At 42.8% G+C, this 16503-nt stretch overlaps 1 protein-coding gene across 1 annotated transcript; it reads right to left on the bottom strand.

The window, feature by feature from the left end:
• Window positions 1-12098: 12098 nt before the first annotated feature.
• LOC118394227 (T-box-containing protein TBX6L-like) lies at window positions 12099-15817 on the bottom strand. Its single transcript, XM_035787448.2, has 9 exons — window positions 15563-15817; window positions 15176-15329; window positions 14954-15056; window positions 14389-14553; window positions 13812-13958; window positions 13661-13731; window positions 13464-13552; window positions 13139-13358; window positions 12099-13011 (listed from the first exon to the last, which is right to left on the bottom strand). Exons 1-9 carry the CDS (start codon window positions 15576-15578, stop codon window positions 12576-12578), a joined length of 1401 nt encoding a protein of 466 aa, XP_035643341.1. The 5' UTR covers window positions 15579-15817; the 3' UTR covers window positions 12099-12575.
• Between the last annotated feature and the right edge of the window lie 686 nt (window positions 15818-16503).

Here is a 16503-nt window from a genome sequence, read left to right as displayed (position 1 = left end):
ATCTATGTGGGACTCTAGCAGAGAGACACCAAACTGTTCTAAGCCTATTTAAGTGCTGGCAGTTTATTTCTGCCTCACATTCAGGTAGAAAAGGGAACACATTTTTATGTCAGTGATTACAACAAGAAGATTGAGGATTCAGTCGCTGCATTTCACTTAAAATCTGACAACACAGTTGTTTCAAATGATATCACTGTCAAATGCACAATGTACAGAAAGGGAATGTATGTTGTGATCGGGAAAGATGAGGATGGATTGCAAATGGGTGAGATTAAGTTGATGCTGGTCCATTGCTCCATTTTGTTTTAGAGTTGCAGTAGGCTGTGTAGTTAGTTGATTTGGGTATTTCCTGCCTTACAGGAGTAGCCCAGGACTCAAAATGGATCTGCATTAAGCATGAAGACCGTTTTGATTATTACCCCTTAGTAGAGTACAAGTTATTTGTCAAATCAATGATGATCCTTCATCATTCTTTCCCTTTGTTGTAGAGCCATGACAGCGCTAGGAGAGCAGATAAGAGAGGCAATATTGTCAGTACCTACCAGATTTGCCTGAGTAGACACTTTCATCTCTCCCGGACAAGCTAGCAAGTGTGGGAGTAGAGGGAAAGCCAGACCTTCAATTTCTTTAAGAAGAAGACCTATAGGAGCACATCAGACCAATACAATGTCGGAAGCTGCTAAATGCATGGAGATTTGAAGATATTACATTTTACTAAAAGATTTACAAGTACTGTACAGTTCAGAGGAAATGTTTGGAATTGTATTACTTTAGATTTCTGAGTTGAGCAACTATTTTACTTCCAAGACCAGCAAAGAGTGACACAGCTGGTACCATCAAGGATATATCAACATTTGAGTCATCAAGCCCTTCCCCTTCACAGTCATCCTCCACATCCAGCACAACCCGGTCAACAACCAGTATGAACGGTACCGTAGACCTGGACATCTGGCCGGAGAACTTCACTGACCCTTGGGGCAAGATGTCCATGAACCTGAGATCAGCCATTTCCAAAGGCAAACAGCCAAACCTGGGAGAACGAAGAGAGATGGTGAGAATTACAGTAGATGCAATGAGAGTTATTGAGCTTAATCCGACCAGAGCAGATTGCCGTACAATAGCCAAGTGTCACGCCCTGGCCATAGAGAGGCTTTTTATTCTCTATTTTGTTTAGGCCAGGGTGTGACTAGGGTGGGCATTCTATGTCCTCTTTTCTATGTTTTGTATTTCTATGTCTTGGCCTGGTATGGTTCTTAATCAGGGACAGCTGTCTATCATTGTCTCTGATTGAGAACCATACTTAGGTACCCTTTTCCCCCACCTGTTTTGTGGGCAGTTAACTTTGTCTTTGTTCAGGGCACAATAGTGCAAAGCGTCACGGTTTGGTTTATGGTCTTCATTTGTCGGCGTCATTTTGAAAAAAGAAGAAATGTACGCTTACCATGCTGCACCTTGGTCTAGTCCTTCAGCCAGCCGTGACAGAATTTCCCACCACCAACGGACCAAGCAGCATGGTATGGTGGACTCCTGGACATAGGAGGTTGTTCTGCACGGCAAGGGAGTCTACACATTGGAGGAGATCCTGGCGGGAAGGGATCGCCTTCCAAGGGAACAGGTGGAGGCAGCTAGGAGAGCAGAGGCAGCCGGAGAAAGGAACCAGCGGTATGTGGGAACATATTATTGTTATTATCTATGCGTAGTCACTTTAATAACTCTACCTACATGTACATATTACCTCAACACCGGTGCCCCACACATTGACTCTTTACCGGTACCCCCTGTATATAGCCCTGCTATTGTTATTTACTGCTGCTCTTTAATTTTTGGTTATTCTATCTCTTACTTCTTTTTGTATTTTCTTAATTCTGCATTGTTGGTTAAGGGCTTGTAAGTAAGCATTTCACTGTAAGGTGTTTTATTCGGTGATTGTGACAAATACAATTTGATTTGAATGAGTAGGTGTGTTCAAACTTTTGACTGGTACTGTATGTTTAAAAAAAAATATTAATGATATATTTTTTGTAACATGTTTTTTCTTCGCAAAGGTAGTGCTCTGGGTCTTTAATAGTCCTGTATTGGCAAAACAATAAAGCAGTCTGCATGACCCCCACCCCCAAACTACTTCCAGCAGCTATGGCCCCTTAGGAAAGAGGTAGGATCATCATGTCATAAATACAATGTCAACGATATAACCTCTCTAAGTATGTACTCTCATTGTCCACAAGAGGGTGCTAGATATTCACTGATATTTGTTTGTCAGTCTCCATCGAGGTATTGGGGAAGAAGAGGGCATTTCTGAGAAACCTTCCTTTGAGATCAAACAACACCGTAAACAACAAGTTGGACCAGTTCACCATTTGTTAGAATAATCTAATAATTTGTCCTAATTTTTTATTTTTGATGTTGTGCCGAACCTATCCTTGAATACAAGTCTTGGATTACAAGAGGTAGGTCACTTGTGGGTGGCAGGGGAATAGCATACCTGAGGGAGACATACTGTTATGACCCTTAGCGCAACCAGTGAGCAGCGTGTGCAGAGGGGCAGGTGGTGCAGACAAGGCATGGCTGCTGTCAATGGACGAGTCTGTCATTGGAGGCAGCAATGACGAGTGTGGGTATCACCACAACATTCTCAAGGTACTGTACCGCCACTTATCTTTGGTACTCAAAGTGAAGTGACTGAGAAACAGTTTGTAATATATCAAAGGCTTGAGATGTAAGATGTAAAGAAGAGTAATGTACTAAGTTAATGGGCTCTTTTCCAGATGGCTTGCTACAGCCCAGCGGCAAACTCTTGGTCTGTGATGAGTCCTCTACCAGCTGGTCATGGGGAGCCCAGTGTGGCAGTGCTCAGCAACTGCATCTATAGACTAGGTGGGTGCTCTTACCACAAGGGCAACCATATAAAATACATGCATGTGTACAACACAGAAGCAGTCCTCTAGGAGAGCGCGACAGCTTTTTGAGGACAGCATCTCCAGCCTGGCAGACTGCGTGGTGCTCCTCTCCCGTGCTGTGATTGGTCAGGCAAAGAAGTGGAGCAGCACACCAAGGCATCCTGGGAGCAGGTTGATTTTGACAACTCCCTGAAAACTGACTGAATGATGTGGTCCTGGCTGTGTATGAGGAGACTAGAGGTGTTCAGAGGGGGCATTGAAATGAATCTGAGGGGAATCTGTTATTTGTTTAATCTTTTATGTTGCAAGCAATGCTGAAGGAATTATTGTGGTGTTTTCCTAGCTTGTTTGATACAGTGGTGATGACCACTTTGAGTGCCTCTGAACCAAAGTGTAAACCAAGGCCTTTGACCTGGAGACGTGTTACTGCGTATGTCTGCTAGATTGACAGACAAGGTAACTTTACCACTTTGGTCAATCACTGGCGTCCCCCCTTTATTTTAAATAAGTGAGAAGAAGAAGGATCCCTTCAGGAACACTTCCAAAGACTCAACTAGTTTTGACTCAACAAAATCTTTCACAGCTCTTTAAGTTAACATGACACCCAGCTCAAGTGATGCACAGAAGGGTATTATTGGCTATGCAATAATTGAAGGAAGAGCTATACTCGAACGTTATCACTATTTAAACATACAGTACCGGTCAAAAGTTTGGACACACCTACCCATTCAAGCGGTTTTCTTCATTTTTTACCATTTACCCCGCCCAATAATACCCCGCCCTGTGCAACTGGGTACTGGACTTCCTGACGGGCCGCCCCCAGGTGGTGAGGGTAGGCAACAACATCTCCACCCCGCTGATCCTCAACACTGGGGCCCCACAAGGGTGCGTTCTGAGCCCTCTCCTGTACTCCCTGTTCACCCACGACTGCGTGGCCACGCACGCCTCCAACTCAATCATCAAGTTTGCGGACAACACGACAGTGGTAGGCTTGATTACCAACAACGACGAGACGGCCTACAGGGAGGAGGTGAGGGCCCTCGGAGTGTGGTGTCAGGAAAATAACCTCACACTCAACGTCAACAAAACTAAGGAGATGATTGTGGACTTCAGGAAACAGCAGAGGGAACACCCCCCTATCCACATCGATGGAACAGTAGTGGAGAGGGTAGTAAGTTTTAAGTTCCTCGGCGTACACATCACAGACAAACTGAATTGGTCCACCCACATAGACAGCATCGTGAAGAAGGCGCAGCAGCGCCTCTTCAATCTCAGGAGGCTGAAGAAATTTGGCTTGTCACCAAAAGCACTCACAAACTTCTACAGATGCACAATCGAGAGCATCCTGGCGGGCTGTATCACCGCCTGGTACGGCAACTGCTCCGCCCTCAACCGCAAGGCTCTCCAGAGGGTAGTGAGGTCTGCACAACGCATCACCGGGGGCAAACTACCTGCCCTCCAGGACACCTACACCACCCGATGTCACAGGAAGGCCATAAAGATCATCAAGGACAACAACCACCTGAGCCACTGCCTGTTCACCCCGCTATCATCCAGAAGGCGAGGTCAGTACAGGTGCATCAAAGCTGGGACCGAGAGACTGAAAAACAGCTTCTATCTCAAGGCCATCAGACTGTTAAACAGCCACCACTAACATTGAGTGGCTGCTGCCAACACACTGACTCAACTCCAGCCACTTTAATAATGGGAATTGATGGGAAATGATGTAAAATATATCACTAGCCACTTTAAACAATGCTACCTAATATAATGTTTACATACCCTACATTATTCATCTCATATGTATACGTATATACTGTACTCTATATCATCTACTGCATCCTTATGTAATACATGTATCACTAGCCACTTTAACTATGCCACTTTGTTTACATACTCATCTCATATGTATATACTGCACTCAATACCATCTACTGTATCTTGCCTATGCCGCTCTGTACCATCACTCATTCATATATCTTTATGTACGTATTCTTTATCCCCTTACACTTGTGTCTATAAGGTAGTAGTTTTGGAATTGTTAGCTAGATTACTTGTTGGTTATTACTGCATTGTCGGAACTAGAAGCACAAGCATTTCGCTACACTCGCACTAACATCTGCTAACCATGTGTATGTGACAAATAACATTTTATTTTATTTTCTACATTGTAGTGAAGACATCAACTATGAAATAACACATATGGAATCATGTAGTAGCCAAAAAAGTGTTAAACAAATCTAAATCTATTTTATATTTGAGAATCTTCAAAGTAGCCACCCTTTGCCTTGATGACAGCTTTGCAGCTTCCCCTGAAATGCTTTTCCAACAGTCTTGAAGGAGCTCCCACATATGCTGAGCACTTGTTGGCTACTTTTCCTTCACTCTGCGGTCCAACTCATCCCAAACCATCTCAATTGGGTTGAGGTTGGGTGATTGTGGAGGCCAGGTCATCTGATGCAGCACTCCATCACTCACCTTCTTGGTCAAATAGCCCTTACACAGCCTGGAGGTTTGTTGGGTCGTTGTCCTGTTGAAATCAAACTATAGTCCCACTAAGCGCAAACCAGATGGGATGACGTATCGCTGCAGAATGCTGTGGTAGCCATGTTGGTTAAGTGTGCTTTGAATTCTAAGTAAATCGCCCACAGTGTCACCAACAATGCACACCCACACCATCACACCTGTCACACCCTGACCATAGTTTGCTTTGTATGTTTCTATGTTTTCTTTGGTCAGGGTGTTATCTGAGTGGGCTGTCTATGTTGGCTGTCTAGTTTGTCTGTTTCTGTGTTTGGCCTGATATGGTTCTCAATCAGAGGCAGGTGTTAGTCATTGTCTCTGATTGGGAGCCATATTTAGGTAGCCTGTTTTGTCATTGTGGGTTGTGCGTGATTGTCTATGTTAGTTGCTTGTGTCAGCACAGTTCTCATTATAGCTTCACATTCGTTTATTGTTTTGTATAGTTTGTATTCAGTGTTCAGTGCTTTCTTTAATTAAAAAATCATCATGAACACATACCACGCTGCATTTTGGTCCACTCCTTACGACAAAAGTGGCTACTTTGAAGAATCTGAAATATAAAATATATTTAGATTTCTTAAACTCTTTTTTTTTTTTGGTTACATCATGATTCCATTTCTGTTATTTCATAGTTTTGATGTCTTCACTATTATTTTACAATGTAGAAAATAGTCAAAATAAAGAAACCCTGGAATAAGTAGGTGTGTCCAAACTTTTGACTGGTACTGTTTATGCTTTTTACAGAGGAGCAAATTCATGTAGAGAATAATTTATTGAATTGCAATAATTTTTTGTCCATTTTGAATTCCTCTCTAAACTGAGATTGACATGTTATTGACCCGGGCCTGAGTGGTTGTCTGTTTGCCCTTCATCCCAGTCTCTGCTAGTTCCTCTCCATTTGGTCCTATAGCCCATTGACTTTATGAAGCTTGACTGCTGCTTTCCTCTCCAAGGTTGTTTCATCTGCATTTGCAAACCCCCATTACCCCCCAGTTAGTGCCCCCCACTTAATGTCACACTGCTGTGCCAGTCCTCGCTTTGTCGTTTGGTGAAGTCTGCTGATTCACCCTATTGTTTTGGACATCAAGCTCCGTTCGCACAACCTGCCACGTTTTCATGGCGACTGAAAACACCAATATATTCACTGACACTACTGGCCACCTGGGGAATAATGAAGACATATATCCCATATTTAGCATTGTCAAAGAGAGCTAAGGCCTATACACACTTTAGAGTGCAAGTCGATTTAGAGCTCTTTGCTTGTCCATTATCAGAGCTATTAAAATGCTGAAATTGCCCAGTGGTGATGTCTTGAAGAGTTTATGCAGAGTGGAATGTTGGATGTGAGTGTCTTGGGGGTTGTTACATAAGAGACGTGTTTGTGCTCTGCTTTGCTCTCTCTGTTAATTCCAGTCTGAGCTCTGTCCTATTGAAGGGCCTGTCTCCGTGTTAAAGGAAAGGCTGTCCGTTTAAGTAATTAGGCTGGTGATGAAGATTGGGAGAGAACTGAGACTGCAGCTCTGCACTTGAAAAGGGTCCTGCTGACCATTTGACATCTCCCATCTGTCAGGGAGGGAGTGGTCCGGGCCCAAGTCCCACCCTCAGAACATCACACTCCTCAACCGTCAGTTTACATTCATGCATGATCCTCAACGTGACCTATCAACTCCGCCTTATCTCAGTTCACTGGTCACGATGGCAACTCCCATCCGTAGCACGCGCTCCAGCAGGTGTATCTCACTGAATCCCTAAAGCCAACACCTCATTTGGCCGCCTTTCGTTCCAGTACTCTGCTGCCTGTGACTGGAACGAATTGCAAAAATCGCTGAAGTTGGAGACTTTTATCTCCCTCACCAACTTCAAACATCAGCTATCCGAGCAGCTAACCGATCGCTGCAGCTGTACATAGTCTATAGGTAAATAGCCCACCCATTTTCACCTACCTCATTCCCATACTGTTTTTTTTATTTATTTACTTTTCTGCTCTTTTGCATACCAATATCTCTACCTGTACATGACCATCTGATCATTTATCACTCCAGTGTTAATCTGCAAAATTGTATTATTCGCCTACCTCCTCATGCCTTTTGCACACATTGTATATAGACTGCCCATTTTTTTGTACTGTGTTATTGACTTGTTAATTGTTTACTCCATGTGTAACTCTGTTGTCTGTTTACACTGCTATGCTTTATCTTGGCCAGGTCGCAGTTGCAAATGAGAACTTGTTCTCAACTAGCCTACCTGGTTAAATAAAGGTGAAATAAAAAAATGTAATAAAAAAAATCAACACTAACATCAGCCTGTCCTCTGATTAGCTCAGCCAACTATACAGCCCAGGGCATGTTTTCTGTATGGCGGTTCATTGATACTTGTTTGACTGTAGAAATAGGCACAGTATTTATATGTAGTCCTATAAGACTGTAGTGCCCTATCAGTTCTTAACTTAAGATATACAGTGCCTGTCACATTCGTCGTATAGAGGAGACCAAGGCGCAGCGTGAATGAATACAAACTCTTTAATAACAAAGAAACACTAAACAAACAAACAAAATAACAAAAAAGAACATGACGCTATATAAACCGAGTGCTGACACAGACAATAACCCACAAAATACCCAATGAATATGGCTACCTAATATGGTCCCCAATCAGAGAGAACGATAAACAGCTGCCTCTGAGAACCAATCTAGGCAACCATAGACATATAAACACCTAGACTAGAAAACCCCATAAACATACAAAAACCCCTAGACAATTCAAAACTACACAAACCACCCTTGTCACACCCTGGCCTAACCAAATAATAAAGAAAAAAAAGATATCTAATGTCAGGGAGTGACAGTGCCTTCGGAAAGTATTCAGACCCCTTGACGTATCACACATTTTGTTACGTTACAGCCGAATTCTAAAATGGATTAAATAAAATACTTGTCAGCAAACTACACACAATACCCCATACGTTTTTTTTTTATGTATTAAAAAACAGAAATATCTTATTTACATAAGTATTCAGACCCTTTGTTATGAGACTTGAAATTGAGCTCATGTGCATCCTGTTTCCATTGATCATCCTTGAGATGTTTCTACAACTTCATTGAAGTCCACCTGTGGTAAATTCAATTGATTGGGCATGATTTGTAAAAGCACACACCTGTCTATATACAGTCCCACACTTCAAGTGCATCTCAGAACAAAAACCAAGCCATCAGGTCGAAAGAATTGTCCGTAGACCTCCGAGACAGAATTGTGTCGAGGCGGAGATCTGGGAGAGGGTACCAAAAAATATATGCAGCATTTAAGGTCCCCAAGAGCACAGTGGCCTCCATCATTCCTAAATGGAAGAAGTTTGGAACCACCAAGACTCTTCCTAAATCTGTCCCATTTGTCAAACTGAGCAATCGGGGGAGAAGGGCCTTGGTCAAGAAGGTGACCAAGAACCCGATGGTCACTGACAGAGCTCCAGAGTTCCTCTGGAAGGTTCTCCCATCTCCACAGAAGGACAACTATCTCTGTAGCACCCCACCAATCAGGACTTTATGGTAGAGTGGACAGATGAAAATTTAACACACCTGCTCCCCATTCACACCTGAGACCTTGTAACACTAACGAGTCACATGACACCGGGGAGGGAAAATGGCTAATTGGGTCCAATTTGGACATTTTCACTAAGGGGTGTACTCACTTTTGTTGCCAGTGGTTTAGACATTAATGGCTGTGTGTTGAGTTATTTTGAGGGGACAGCAAATGTACACTGTTATCAAGCTGTACACTCACTACTTTACATTGTAGCAAAGTGTAATTTCTTCATATTTACAAAATGTGAGGGGTGTACTCACTTTTGTGATATACTGTATGTTGCTTGCTGCTCTGTGATATTTGTTGTAAAATGAGAACTGGGGGAGTAATTGTTTGCTTAGATTTGGGTCATAGTTATGCCACACTAGTTCACTCAGCTTTCTACTTTGCACACCCAGTGAACTTTACTGGGAATCCAAGTTCACATCTGATGATAGTCTGGTTATTGAACCAACAACATTGTATTTTGGCATCCAAGTTCATTGTAATAAATTGTGAGTATTGAGGCATTCTAAAATCAGTATTTGTTTCTAATTCTGGTAGCTGTGCATACAGGTGCAAATGTCTGTGGGACCTCGGTCTTCTTGGTTTGGGGACTTTTGATAGCCATGTCCGGTCCTGACAAAACAACTGGATATGGGGAATTGGGCAGCGGGGGGGCTTTATTGTCCTCAGTCAGCCATAGCCCAAACCATTTCCCACCCTCAAGTACCAACAGTCTGCTGACTCAGCGACTCCTAGAATGAAGGATAGGGAATGGAATATGCTTCTGGAGCATCTCTACTATGCAGACCAGCTTCAGACCAGAGAATATTAGCTCAAATAGATGTGTTACAGTGATCTTCTCTACCACCACATCAAGTAATCAGTAATGCCTGGGGTGAATCTCTCCACTGACATGACTCACTGGGATGGGAGAACATATTATATTTTCCTCCTGACACCCACACTGTCAGATAAGGTAAACAAGATGTGCATCATGCATGCATCAGCTGGGTGGAGTGAGTATTCATCAAAGGAGGAGGGTGGGAGAAAGGGAAGCAAAGATTTGTCCCACTAATATCCCAATGAGCATACTAATGAATTGAGCTGACTAAAAGCCCTTGGAGCATTGTCCCTGGAGGACGACTCCCACCCTCCCTCCCCAGCTTTACGGCAGTCATTAGCAGCCGACATCCTTGAAGAGGGGCCATCAGGCTACTTTGTGCTCGCTGCTGTGAAAGGGAGACAACTGCCTCCCCCATTTTCATGCTCTTTAACGCTCGTTCAGAGGGAGAAAGATGGCCATGGCATGTTTTATTAGTGGGAAAACATCAGCAGGGAAAATCACTCCCCTGGCCAGAGGCACAATAGTGCAGGGTCTTTAAGGCATGCTGGGCCAAAGGAAACTAGAGTGTGGTCCTCGTTACATTAGGTAAACAAAGGGAAAATACAAACACTTCTGTAGGCTCTGGGGATCTTCAAAAGTGCAGAGACAGATCTATTGTAATGAGTACATAGATGTGAAAAAGGTTATGGGGCGTTGATCAAGTTACTGATCCATCCTTAATTACATCCTATCAAACTGGCCTTGCGTTATAGGAAGTCATACATTGTGACCTCAATTTTACACCAGCAATAATCAAATCTTAGAGGATTGAACTCAGGAAACAGCCAGCGGTAAAGTGTTACCTATTAGTCTTCTATCCTGATATCACAAGAAGTAAAATTGATCAAGGCCCGGATTCAATTCAAGGTGTGTTATAGCGCCGTGCACTACTTCTAAAAGGTCATTTACGCTTGAGCCGACATGCGTAGCATTTACCATGAATGCTATGTTCAAGAACATTGGAGGAAATACCTTTAAAAGGCACCATGTCTGCTGTCTAGTGTCCTGCGCTATAATTAAGCAATATGTCCTGAGGGGGTGTGGTATATGGCCAATATAACACGTCTAAGGGCTGTTCTTAGCCGTGTTATATTGGTAATATACCATAAACCCCTGAGGTGCCTTATTGCTATTTAAACTGGTTACCAAAGCAATCAGAGCAGTAAATATACGTTGTCATATCCGTGGTATTAGGTCTGATATATGCTATATAGACAAAAGTATGTGGACACCTCTTCAAATTTGTGGATTCACCTATTTCAGTCACACCAATTGCTGACAAGTGTATACAATAGAGCACACAGCCATGCAATCTCCATAGAGAAACATTGGCAGTAGAATGGCCCTTACTGAAGAGCGCAGTGACTTTCAACGGGGCACCGTCATAGGATGCCACCTTTCCAACAAGTCTGTTTGTCAAATTTCTGCCCTGCTAGAGCTCTCCCGGTAAACTGTAAGTGCTGCTATTGTAAAGTGCCTAGGAGCAACGACGGCTCAGCCGCGAAGTGATAGAGCACAGAGCAGGACCGCCGAGTGCTGAAGCATGTAGCGCGTAAAAATAGTTTGCCGGATGCCAGGAGAAAGCTACCTGCCCGAATGCATAGTGCCAACTGCAAAGTTTGGTGGAGGAGAAATAATGGTCTGGGTCTGTTTGTCATGGTTCGGGCTAGGCCCCTTAGTTCCAGTGAAGGGAAATATTAATGTTACAGCATACAATGTCATTCTAAACGATTTTGTGCTTCCAACTTTGTGGGGAAGGCCCTTTCCTGTTTCAGCATGTAAATACCCCCGTGCACAAAGTAAGGTCCATACAGAAATGTTTTTTCGAGATTGATGTGGAGGAACTTGACTGGCCTGCACAGAGCCCTGACCTCAACCCCATCCAACACCTTTGGGATGAATTGGAATGCCTACTGCGAGCCAGTCCTAATATCCCAACATCAGTGCCTGACCTCACTAATAATCTTGTGGCTGAATGGGAGCAAGTCCCAGCAGCAATGTTCCAACATCTAGTGGAAAGCCTTCCCAGAGGAGTGGAGGCTGTTATAGCAACTCCATATTAATGCCCATGACTTTGGAATAAGATGTTCAACAAGCAGGTGTCCACATACGTTTGGTCATGTAGTGTACCACGGCTGTTGACTCACCCAGTTTATAATGCTCCTTCGATTGAATCCCGCCACCAAGTAAATTAATACTTTAGCTTTGAAAAAAAACTGGAAAAACACGTGACTTGTTGATTATTTAATTACATACAGCTCCCATTACAATCTCATTAAAGCAATTTATTACACACAAAATGTTTATTTTTCGACAAAAACATTTGAATAATTGAAATCAAAACAAAATAAATAGACAATTAAATGATAAACATATAATTGGGTAGGAACATATTCATTTTTCAGGCCTAAAGTCAGCTGTGATTTCAGATGAGTCAACAGCACTACTCTGGTGGTCATTCTAAAGCATATTGTCTCTGTTCCACTCCATTATAATTTTTGCTTGCTGATGTTTCTTCAGACCCAGGTCCTTCTCCCTCAGCCTCAGCATGCAGTAGCATGGCCATGAGCTCTGGGTGTGATGCTGGACTTGGGACAGACCTCTAGGGGAAACACAGGTATGACAGTATAGTAGCATTTATGAGGTCTCACTGAGTCACCTGTGAGACTGCAGTCCTTCTCTTTTGGGAGAAACTGTGAGGAAATGGTTCACCAGCATGAGTAGGAGAAGAGTGGGTACTGGCTCCACTCAGCCACGTTGCCATGGTGATATCCGTGGTGCACAGCCGGGGTACTGTAGTCAGTGGGCAGGTGGTGAGGGGGAGGGTACTGGGTATGGCTGGGGCCGCTCCACTGGCCCAGGGTCTTCTCTGTGCCATAAGGGCTGTAGATGTGGTGGCTGAGGACCCCTGGCTTGCCTGCTTGGGCCATGTTGAGCACACCTGTGTAGTCCGGATGATGTCCTGCAAGGGGCTGCGGGCCACAGGGAGATGGTCTAATCTCATGAACAGAGGGCTTGGGGGCCTCATGCTCTGGGACTGTGGCTACATCAGGGACTCTGGACTCAAAGCTGGCCCGTCCAGAACCGCCATTGCTGCTGCCCAGGTTGGAGGAGGGAGATGGAGACCTCCCGTATTTATGGAACCTGAAAAGAGAGAAGGCAGGGTGGTGGTCAGTGTTGTCTGCATTGATGACAATGTGTCAGTGAGTTTTCCTTCCTACAGGCAGCAGGATGAACATTACTGACATAGGCAGCATGCTGTGGTGCCTACCTGTATGGCTGGTATGAAGCTGGGTCTGGTACTAGCTGCTCTGCATTGTACATGTCCCTGACGCCGGGTCCAGGGGGTGTGTCTGTCTGGCCGTGGTGTCCATGCTCCCTCTCAGGCCCCCAAGGGGAGTAGTGCTCCTCTTTCACCACTTCCTCCTCTTTTCTCTCAGTGAGTTCTGCCCGCTCTCCTTCGTATCCCTCATATGATGACATGTGTAAGCCTGCAAAACATACATGACATCAGACCCACTGAGCCCAGAGAATAACAACCTCTACATGAAGGGATGAGTAGTTTGGTCACTAAACTAACTGGTGAAAGCCAATACTTGAAGGGCTGTCCTCAAATGAGTCTTTGCTTAGATAATCCATTTCCTTTGTTTTTTTCTCTGTTGAGGCTGGGATTCTGTTAGCATGCCTGCAGAGGAAAATACAACAGGATCATTGGTACACATATTCAAGGCAAGCAGAAAATAGAAAAGAAAGAGTGAAATAGAAAAGTAATGATAAAAACAATTCAAGCTACTTTTTTGTATTAGTTCCTTCGTTTCGGAAGCCTTTCGCAAATGGGTTGTGGTCAATCTTCAGCTTTGTTATCTAGGGGGAAAATAGTTGGTTTTAAACATATAAAATAAAGGGTAGTGCCCTCCTGTGCCAGTGACTGCAGTGAGACTGACCTTAGTGTTCTGGTAAGCGGTGACCGAGGTGAAGGTGGTCTCAGAGAAGGTGAAGGTCTGGAAGACACTCCAGCGTACACTGTACATGTCGTCTGCCTGGACAATGTGGAAGCGCGGCTGATAGCAGTGCATGGAATGCAAAATGATCTGAAAGAGAGATGCACAGTTAGTTTAGTCACTGGAACAATGACAACAGTTAATGTCATCAAAGTAAAATAATTTGCCAATGCTCTATAGAGTAAGTCATATACATACATACATATATAATATATATATATATATTTATTATTATTATTATTATGATATATAATATTATTCGTATATTATATATATTATTATTATTATATATATTTATTATTATTAGTATATATAATAGTATTAGTATATAATATGTATTATTATTATATATATATTTATTATTATATATAATATTATTATATATATATTCATTATTATTATTATTATTATATGTATTATTATATATATTATTATTATTATTATATATATATTCATTATTATTATTATTATTATATATATAATATTATTATTTTTACAGAGCTTGACAATGCTTTCTTACATGGCCATGTTGGTCCAGAGTGTTGTTGGTGAGCTTGAGCTTGAGGAAGGACACTGACTGTTTCATCCAGTGGCTCCCAGGGGCCGGAGAGTCTGGGTGCAGGTACGTACGACAAGGAGGCTGCGGCTCCGCCTTCCCAGTCACTTCCCATTTCTCCTTATTCCACTGGAAGGAGACAGAAGTAAACAGCTTAACATAAAGTTAATATGTCATATAAAGGGGGGCAGGGGTGATTTTCAGAGGATCCCTGTCTAACCTTGAGGCTAAAAGAGAGTGATACTTTCAGTTGCACCACCCACAGAGGCAAACAGCAGGGGATATAACAACAGGAAGAGATCATGCCCGTTGATGACCAATGTCAGAGGGGTGATTAGCAAAGACTGGAGTGGAGCTGGGTCTCGTCTGACCATTGTAGAACATCTATTGCTAATGTTTGCTAATGTCACAATTGTTTGATACAAGCCAGGGATGTGTCATTTCTAAATGAACATTTTATGATGATGATTTTGGTCATATGAAAGGCAATGGATATGTATTCAAGTGTAAACATGCAAAAGGTTGTTACCTTATACCTGAAACCATCCACAGGTACCATGTCAACCAACAAGATGTACTTGGAACATGGAATTAGTCCAGAAAGGTTGATTTTACAGTGTGGAAACATTCTCCTGCAAAATTCAAGAATAATCATTACAGTCCACAGAAAGTGCAATTTCTTGAAGCATTGTCAATCAAGTACATTGAAATTGATAATGGCAGATAGAGTTTGAAGTTGTGGTTATCTTACCTGCCTGGTTTAGTGATAATCATCTCTGTTCCTATTTCATGGAAGGACTTCCAGAGTTCTGGGTTCTCCAGAGTCATCTTGATGTTGCCTTGGCGATAAGCATCGGGACCACCGGGAATAGACGACGACGGAGTACTAAAGTTGGACTTCATGTCTAGGATGTAGAAACAATTATTAAGAACCAGTCAAAAGCTCAAACTGATGGAGGACTATCTGACCAAGATAAGAACTGAATAGGCTGTGATGGAGGAATATTTCACATACACAGACTACTGATATAGACAATGAGAGCTTATGCCTTGTGAGAGCTTATGCCTTCTGTGATGTCCATTGGGAATCCAAGGTAGGTTTGATGACAAAAAAAAGAGCTTGAGGATCAACACTCACCTCTGATGGACTGCATTCTTCAGATGAGTTGGTGGAACAAGGAGAGGTGCGCCAAAAATATAATGTATCAGAAAACTGTTTTAGTGCTTTCCAAAGTAGAAACCACAGTTAACAGTCCCTCCTTGGTGCTGCACATCGGTCTTGAGCTTTCAGCATATTCCACTGGTGCCAGAAGCATATATTGAGTGGTCATAGGTCCAATGGTGTTTGAACAGCAATCACTTGGGGCTCTCTAGAACTGTTGAACTGGAGGATGGGGTCTCTGACTTTTAAGGGGAGCCCAGGAGTGGGAGTGGCCTGAAGAGCCATTCCCAGGCTTTGAAGTGGCACAACGATGAGTCAATGTCCCACTATGATTGGAGGGTTGTGGAAATCAAAGGGACTTAACAGAGCCTTGATACCGTCCCCACAGGAAGGGTGACAGAGGAAACGCATCTTTATTAACTGCTAAGAGACTTTAAAACAAATATGGATGGGCTTCCCCACTGGAGAACAGGGCCTACAGCGGCACCAAAATCTGTGTCATTGTCATTTACACAGATGTAACCACACACAGAAAGCCTATTTAGTGTCCTCATGCAATGTGGTAAAATAGCCATAATATATTTACAAAGAACATTATTATGCAATGTGGTAAAATAGCCATAATAGCTAATAAGAGCTCGGAGAGGTGATCCATTTCAAACTTGATCAACCCTCACAACATAGAACATTTGAGTCACAATCCTTAATAGTTTTTTTTTGTTTTTTTGCCAAACAACACTTTGCTTGCTATACTGCTGAGGCATAAGGCTGGAGAAATGTAACCATTCTAAAATTCATAGATGGAGCTATTAATGCAAGGAGTGACAGTCTATGAGATCAACATGATCGTTTTGAACATATGTTGAATCTATATGTATTTACAAAGAACATTATTTACAAACAATGGTGTAATCTTA

This window comes from Oncorhynchus keta, chromosome 14 (assembly GCF_023373465.1).
Source record: "Oncorhynchus keta strain PuntledgeMale-10-30-2019 chromosome 14, Oket_V2, whole genome shotgun sequence".
Taxonomy (NCBI): Eukaryota; Metazoa; Chordata; class Actinopteri; order Salmoniformes; family Salmonidae; genus Oncorhynchus; species Oncorhynchus keta.
The sequence above is the reverse complement of the archived record's forward strand: the minus strand, read 5'-3'. Positions and strand labels throughout refer to the sequence as shown.